This window comes from Cyprinodon variegatus, unplaced genomic scaffold (genome assembly GCF_000732505.1).
Source record: "Cyprinodon variegatus isolate N-32 unplaced genomic scaffold, C_variegatus-1.0 Scaffold547, whole genome shotgun sequence".
NCBI lineage: Eukaryota > Metazoa > Chordata > Actinopteri > Cyprinodontiformes > Cyprinodontidae > Cyprinodon > Cyprinodon variegatus.
This window is the reverse complement of record NW_015151000.1, coordinates 397,972-406,174: the sequence shown is the minus strand read 5'-3', so window position 1 is coordinate 406,174 and position 8,203 is coordinate 397,972. Positions and strand designations below refer to the sequence as shown.

General features: G+C 43.3%; 1 protein-coding gene across 1 annotated transcript in view; it reads right to left on the bottom strand.

Annotated features, from left to right (window-relative positions):
- Positions 1 to 291: 291 nt before the first annotated feature.
- The window catches only part of ascc3 (activating signal cointegrator 1 complex subunit 3), a 202,540-nt gene continuing 194,628 nt past the window's right edge, over positions 292 to 8,203 (bottom strand). Inside the window, exons 38-42 of the mRNA XM_015391552.1 lie at positions 6,391 to 6,542; positions 2,830 to 2,980; positions 1,541 to 1,747; positions 1,188 to 1,363; positions 292 to 501 (exon numbers count right to left, since the gene is read on the bottom strand). Coding sequence (XP_015247038.1) covers positions 354 to 501; positions 1,188 to 1,363; positions 1,541 to 1,747; positions 2,830 to 2,980; positions 6,391 to 6,542 — 834 coding nt within the window. The 3' untranslated portion in view covers positions 292 to 353. The remainder of the gene's footprint in view (positions 502 to 1,187; positions 1,364 to 1,540; positions 1,748 to 2,829; positions 2,981 to 6,390; positions 6,543 to 8,203) is intronic.

Here is an 8,203-nt window from a genome sequence, read left to right as displayed (position 1 = left end):
AGATCCAGTCCAGCTGTCAGAGTGAGAGGACATCTCTGCAGCGTGAATCACTTCCCAGCCTTCAGGAAGAAAAACTCCTAAATAAAGGATTTCTGCCACCAGAATCAAAAACTTATGAAAACAAAAACATTTTACTCATTAGTTAAAGAACCAGATTTCTTTTTTTTTTTTTTTTTTTTTCATTTCTAACTACGATTTCTATCCAGTAAACCAAACAGGGAAGGATTGAGTTCCTCTCCAGCTTCATGCCTTCAGTTTCAGCAGATCAAGTTCTGACATGGGGCCGATGCTAACAGGAGCTACAGCTCCTTCTGAAGGGAGGAGCTGGATGAAGACTTCTCTGCTGCTGGTCTTTAGCTGAGGGACAACCCGCTCACTGAGTCCACCACCTCTGTGTTGACCTGGGCGGAGATGCTGGCAGGCGTGACGTTCAGGTGGATGTCATACTGCTGGTCCAGACCCAGGTAGCTGTCGCTCATCACATACAGCGTGTAGATGCACCTACAGGCAGAAGGTTCACAGGAGATCAGATGACTTTCTAGAGTCAGGCCCTAACTTTATGCTAACGCTCACGCTGCTCTGAAAGGTCGCTAACGAGGCCCGATGGAAACAAGGTGCTAACGGCTCTGCTCAGGTGTCTCATTTTATGAGCTCTAATAACCTGGAGACCTGCTTTTTTATTTCCAACCAGCTGGTTTATGCACTGATTCAGCAATAGAATAAAAAAACGATAAACTGTTTCCTTACACTGGAAAAAAATCGAAATCTAGATGAGTCTATTTTTCATAAAATAAGTGCATTTTTTCTTGAATTTAGGAGGTAAATGAGACACTTTGCCAATGGAACAAGACAATCTACATTTAAAATAAGAAAAAAAAATTTTACTGTCTTATTTCAAAAGTATATTATCTAATTACCTTATTTTAAAAGTAAAAATCCTCAATCCATTGCAAATCATCTTATTTATCTACTCAAATTAGGGGTAAAAAAAATTAATTCAAGACATTTTTATTAATTTCTAGATTGTTTTTGCATCGCAGACGTCATTTTCCTTTCATAGGAGAAAATAATCCTCTGTAAGGATTATCTTTTTTCCACGCTGATCTCAAACGTCTCGTTAAATTCAGAGCAGCAGTTCTTCTAGCAATGATCTCCGTCTGTGTTTTTACTCTGAAGCTACGTCTTACTTTCCAGTCTTCTCTGGAGTGTAGAAGGCCACAGAAACGGCCGTGTGATTCCGGACGTATCCGACCCGTTTGACGGCCAGCAGCTCCTTCCGATCCACTTCCCCCATGACCAGGAACCAGCCCTCATCCTTGGCCTTGGGGAACCTGGGAGCCTGGGCCTTACTGTCCTGCTTCCTCTGCAAAACAAACCATCTTAATCACAACTCCACAACTCCAGGATAGAGTTTAATTACAGAGTTTAATCCTGTCAAAATGTTTGTAGATCTTAAACTTTCTCTGACAGATATAAATTAAAAAACATTTTTACATTTTGGTCCCTTTCTGCTAAAAAGGCTTCTGCTTCCTTCACTCACCCTCTGCTGACCCAGATTAATGCGCCGCAGCGCCACCTGCAGGACGTACTCCTGATCCGCGTGGACGTCCAACCAGCTGCTCTCCTCTCTCAGGTTAGCGCCCCCTGCAGGCAGGGGTCGCTCCGTCTGCTCCTGGCTCTGCTCCCACCAGCCCTTCACGCTCATCTGGACCTCCAGAACCGGGAGGTGACTCAGGAAGGACCACGCCTGGCCGGGGAAGAGCAAGGCATGATGGGAAAACGCCAGTGAAAATAAAAATGGTTTTGACATTTGAACAGCTTGGTGAGATGCTGGTAAAGGTTTAACTTTTGGGACACCAAGGTTTTAGAAATATTTTCTGTCTGGAAATTTACAACAAAAGATTTCATCCAAAGTTGTTGGTTCATGATGAGGAGGAGCTTAATTCTATTCAGTTTATTTCTATAGCTCCAATTCCCATCATGTCATCTCAGGTCACTTTCCACTTCACCAGATCATCCAGTCAGATTGATTCAAAGTTTTCTATCTAAGGAAAACCAGCTGATTGCATCGACTCATTGACTCTTCAGCAATCCCTCACACTAAGCATGCTTGTAGCGACAGTGGAGAGGAAAAACTCCCTTTGAACAGGAAGAAACCTCCAGCAGAACCAGGCTCAGTGTGAGCGGCCATCTGCTGAGGCCCACTGGGGTTCAAGGAGACAGAAGCTGACATAGAAAAAGAAGCATAGATACAAAAGGCAACTGTCAACCAGCTCCACAGGCGGCCCCGTCCAGGAAACACACAGCCAGGCAGACGAGCTCCGAGCCAGCTCCCATGTCAGAGGATGATCAGGAAGTCCTTTTAAGCTCAGAAACCAAAGGGTCAGATGTGGGTTACCTCTGAGGAGAACCAATAATGTTAAAAAACCAGGAAAATAGGAAGCAAACATCTGGTCCAACCTAGGAGCCACGTCAGGTGAAGAGCTTAAGATGCATAAAGAGGCAACAGAAAAGAAGCGTGGAAAGGATGACTGTGCTTATTGGGGGTCAAACAGCCGTCAAATTGGCCAAAGAGAAGCTATTTATCTGAGGATTACCCTCCTGGAGCCGCTCAGACAGGAACGCTGCGGCACATCTAATTATTTAGTTAAAGAGGCTGCGGCTCTGTGGGGGTGGAGACGGGGGGAGGAAGGACCTGGAAGGGAAGGAAGGGTCACAGGGCCTGTCGCCATGCCCTGCCTCCGCCATCACAGCTCACATCAGAGGAATGAGGGAGGCACCGGGGACCCCAGAAAAGACCACAGCCATTTTCACTCAACGTGTCTTTACCTGCTGCGTTTGACTTGGAGTAAACTCCTGGCTGACGATGGCGGAGAAAACGCTTTCTTTACCGCTGCAAGCGGCAATGAGCTCAGGGAGTCCTTCCACCGCCCCGCTGAAGCCCTCAGCATCACTCCTTCCTCTTTTAACGGCCCACTTCCTGTGGAGCGTCAGAAAACAGGAATATCAGAGACAACAATCAAGCTGGACATTTAGGTGGGAAAAACATCCCAAACTAGTCAGGATGGAGTTTTTTCAACAACAAATACAACTGGAAACATTAAATAAATACTCAGGAGAACCGATCCTGGGATAAAATGTGAGCATGGAGAGGAAGGAACAGACTGGAACCAGGAAGCTGCAGCTCACCAGCATCCCACACTGTGGGAGGAACAACAGGGTTGGACGGGTGGGTGGAGCTTCCTTTATCTCCACTGAGAAGGTCTGCTGACATTTACCCAAATATAAAACAGGTGTTTCTATAATGTGATTGGCTGAGCTCTGCCATTGTTCTACGATACAGTAAAACCCACAGTTAGATTCAGTGTAGCTACCAGATCTGCTCGGGTCCTGCTTCATGTCAGTGACGTTACGCTACAAAACATTGTGGTTGCCTAGGCAACAACAAAGTTGTTCACCACTGACTGATGAAGTTTTACCTGATTGCTAACAAAACTGAAAAAATCTGTTTCTGGGGAACAAAGTAACTGTTAGACCGTTATATAAAGAGCTGGGTAGCGCTGTGGCTAGCTGTGCTCAGTAGCTAACAGGTTAGCCTCTTTTAGCTCGGTCACTTAGCCACATTAAGCTACACTACTTTTAACTTTGTATCAACAACAACCGTTCATTTTCTACGCGTAGAATAACTGTTTTATTTGTCTAAAATTAAGATGTTCCATTTGTCCTCCTCTGACCTCAGATCTTTGTAAATAGAATAAGAAAAAGCTATGAGTCTTTTTGTGTCACCTTGTTAAATGGCAGAGCTCAGTCTGTCTTAGAAAGCAGGACTTTCATTCAAGTCTGACTGATACTACTTTCTGCTACTTTAGATCGCCAATGAAATGTGAAATAATAGCAAATATAGGCAATAATATGTTGAGACTAAGAGATTTGATCCTTAAGAAACGGGTGCAATACAGTTTGTCCGAGTGGAGTTGCCATATGATGATGTCATAAGAAGGGGCGGGGTAGCTCCAGCAGTAAGATGGTAGCATAAATATCCCTGCGTTAGCGTCAGGAGGCGTCCATCTCCAATAAAACTTCCCAATGCTGGTCTGATCTACAAAGACCAGGATCTGCTGATCAACAATAGCATCCAATCCATCAGTCCTTTAATACTGAACAGTGACATTGGATTATATTATATTTATTAAAGCATAAAATTGGAAGATGGAGAAATTAATGATGAAGAAGGATGAAATAAGGAATGCTCTTTAGAAAAGCCTGTCTTAATTGAGTCAGAGAAGGACTGTTTCGTCGTCCTACCTCCTGCCTGGTGGCTTTTTGATCCTCCGCTCTCCGCCCACCTCCAGCAGTTAGCCTGTAAAGGCTACTCTCAGTTAGCTGCTGCCTCTTCCTGCTCTGTCTCCCTGATCTACAGCGCCCCTCCTCAGCCCGCTGCTGTCCCTATCTTCTGCCTTCTCCGGCAGATCTTCAGCCCTCCTGCTTAGATCCTCCACAGTTACATTCTGTAGCTAGCTAAAGCCAATGTAGCATCTCCTCCACATTCAGTGCTCAGTTCAGCAGGCTCCGCCGCTAACCTCCTAAGCTAGCACTGAAAGCTGCCACTTCTACTGCTGTGGTTCCTTAGCTCCAGAGGGGGGCACCGCTGGTCCCAGCTCATCCTGGTTCTGGTGCTCTCTCACAAGCATGGACCAAGCGCTGTAGAAAGATACGCGTCCACTCGGAAAAAAAACGTGAAAAAATGGCGCTTGAAATTGGTTGTCTTTTTAGCGAGCGGCTACATGCCGATCTGATCAGGTGAAAATGAGCGAATTCCCGAGCATAGCCGATTGACTTGTAGCCAGAAAGCCTTGATGAGGGAGAACCTTGGTTGCTTGGTAACTGTGCTGTTCAATTGATCAATTAATTGTGTTTCCAATAAAAATGTGTAGATTTAGATAATAAATGTAGCCATTTCTGTCAAGGAAGATTAGCATCAAAGCCTGCAGCTTTAATCATGAATGATTATTTTATATATTTAAGCCCACATAGTCCTTTTTTATAGGGGGCTAATACACTTAGAGCCCGTGCTGCCATACGCGGCTTAGAGAAGACTATATAAGGTTATTTGTTTTTTGGTCCCTTATGGCTCTTTGAAGTTTGGGTTGCCGACCCCTGGTCTAAACACACCCTCTATATCTAAGGTCCAGGTTTAGGAACCAGGGTAGCCGCTGTCCCAGACCAAAGCTTGGGTCATGTTCAATATTCTATAGTAAGAAGGAAACAACTTTATAGCTTTTGGTACTCTGTTATTCTGCAGGGGTCAGTTCAGGACACTGACTGGCCGCTCTACATGCAGAAGTAGTAAACAGCTGTTTCCTCTTGGTTTCATCCAAGATGGACAGGGACAGGTGATAATTAAGGCTCCATCATGTTTAATCCTGTGAGCTCTCCCCAGTAGGAGCGGCGCTTCATCCACCTTTCTTTTTGTTTTGTTAATGTTTTCTCTTCTAGGAACTCCTCTGGGAACCCTTGAGATTATTAAATCTTCATCAAGTGAAGAAGTTTAGGGACTGCGAGCATCCTCTTCATCACACTGTTAAACACCAACAGAGTGTCTTCAGTCAGAGGCTTCTCCAGATCTGGTGTAAGACAAACCTCTACAGGAGATCCTTCCAGCCTGAAGCTTCAACAGCGTGATGAAAAAAGAAAAACCCTTTAAGTTGTATTTGAATTTATCTGCTAGATGAAAGTGTTTTTTCCCTGCACTGCTTTAGGCGTTCCTGGGTTGCGCTGTGTGGAAGAGCGGCCTGTGGACGCTAAAATGATGTAATGTTGTGATGGTGCGGCGTGCAGACCTCATGGAAGCATAAATCAACCAGAAGCCTCTGCTGCTGTCTAGAGGCGGAGCTTCTTTTAAATGTGTGACGCTGTAAGTTTTCTTCCCAGCACAGATGTTCCTAAATCCAGTCAAACTAAATCCAGTCAGGCCTTTTTAGGATCCAAGGTTTCCATAAGACTGCATTAGAACTTTCTGGAGTTTCTAGAATGTGTGTTTTCCTCTCTGGCTGCACGTTTCCACACATCTAAACACTAAGTCCCACCAACAGCTGAACTAAAGCAGGAAAACAGACGGTAGAAACCAAACTTCCTCTCATTTAGTCGTTTCAGTCCGGCCCGTTTTTTTATTTTATTCTAATGAGGTTCCAAAGACACACGGCCTCCTTCTGGGAAACATTAGCCTCCATCTACCAGAGGAAACCATCTGCTGCCTCACTTAAAGGAAGTCAGACCCGCTAGGTGACGGCAATAACGGAGCACCTCAGATAACCAAGATCAAAGCAAAACAAGATGTTTTTCTGAGGTCAGGAGCAGGAGAGCAAGGAACCGCTGGTGAAGCTGCTTTACCTGAACAGATAGAGGTGGTGCTGCTCCACGTGAGGAAGGGTCAGTAAGGACGAGTCGTGCAGCCAGCGGCCCTGGACGATCATCTGCACCAGGTTGCAGATACTGAGGGCAGTGATGAGCCAGCCCTCGTTGGCAGCTACATCCAGCATGGCCTGACCACAGAGGAAACGAGACGTCAGAGGAAGCCAGGCCTCAATCATCAGTGACAATTATGAGCCCTAAAAGGCCCCATGGATCTGATCAGAGGGGCGGGGTTAAATTATAGGTCTGATGTTACCATTAGCTTTATAACTAACAGTGTCAAATTAACTTTGCTTCATCTTGATAAACTATTTATTTTGGTATGTGGTGAGCAACAAGTTGGGGCAGCACCGAGTCCAACCACAAAGAAATTAATTGTCTGGATGGAACTAATTATTTTGATGGTTTTTATTTTTTTTTTAAAATACCAACAGACCATAATGAAAACGAGCTTAAATGAAATAAAACTAGATAGACAATACTTCTACTTAAGTTACAAAGTATTTGTACTTTGTTACTGACACCTCTGATAGTAACTGATCATGTGATGCAGGAGCAGAGCAGGAAGTGATGTCGTCCTCATGATGACGAGCCGCCCGCTCATACGAGGCTCTGCTAGCTTCCATCAGTGACCTCTAGTGGACGTTTTCAGAACCATTTAATTGTTCTTTATGTGAACTCTGAGTTCCACACTTTGGTGAATTTAATACGTTTAGATTAGAGCTAAAATAAATGTATCTGATTAGTCGACTATTGATCGATTATTGAAATAATTGTCAATTACATACCTGCTTTTATTTAATAAAAAGCTTTCTTTAAGGAACCTTTGGTGATATGATTATATTTATAAAATAATCAACATGCTAAATAATAATTAGTTGCAGCCCTAGTTTGGATGTAATTAGGCTCCTCATTGAGTCAGAGAGGGAAGCTCAACGAACTGAGGAAGATGAGGAGAAAGAAATAATCATTAGATGATAATTTCTGTTTAAATCAGCTTTATCTATAGCTGTTGTTTTGGTTTGCTGGTTTGATTGTTTTATCACCACTTTATTGACTAAACATGGATGTATTTAGTCCAATTGATGTTTTTAAACGCATCATCTACACAGTAAACATGTTCACGTGTGTATAAGTGCATCTTTAGATATGAAGCCTACAATGAATGTTTTCTATTTACTTGGTGACATTAACAGTTGTACCAAACATACAGAGTTTACTAAAACTAGGTTAAAAAAATGTCGAATGACTAAATTATAAAATTACTAAATTTTGACAAACTAATAAGCATTTTTATCCAAAAGAGGAGGATCTAAACTGGAACAGCAGCCAAAATAAACCACTAACCAATGAACGCAGTGAGTTTATTTAGTGATGATGAATAAATAAAATAATGGATGACATTTAAAAGCTCCAGATTTTAACAGAGTTCCTGACTTTTCCAGAATGTTCCTAGAAAACTAACTCTGAGGAGGGGATGAGGAGAGAAACACTAAAATCTAGAGGAGGGAATAATAATTCCTGGCTGAAGCAGATCGCTGCTCCTTCAGGAGCTGATCTTAAACAAACATCATTAATTTAAGTCATTTCTTGAGGCTAAAATGACTGAAGGTGCAGAGAGGCGGAGGTACAGGGTAATCAAAATGCTAATGCAGTACAAATTAACGAACGGATTTCCATATAACAATTGCTGCTAAAGTTAATTAAAGCCAAAATGTGGCTGAAATGAAAGGAAGGGTGAGGTCTGAAGTAACGGGAAGGAGCCACAACCTTTCCAAAAATACTAAAGAAG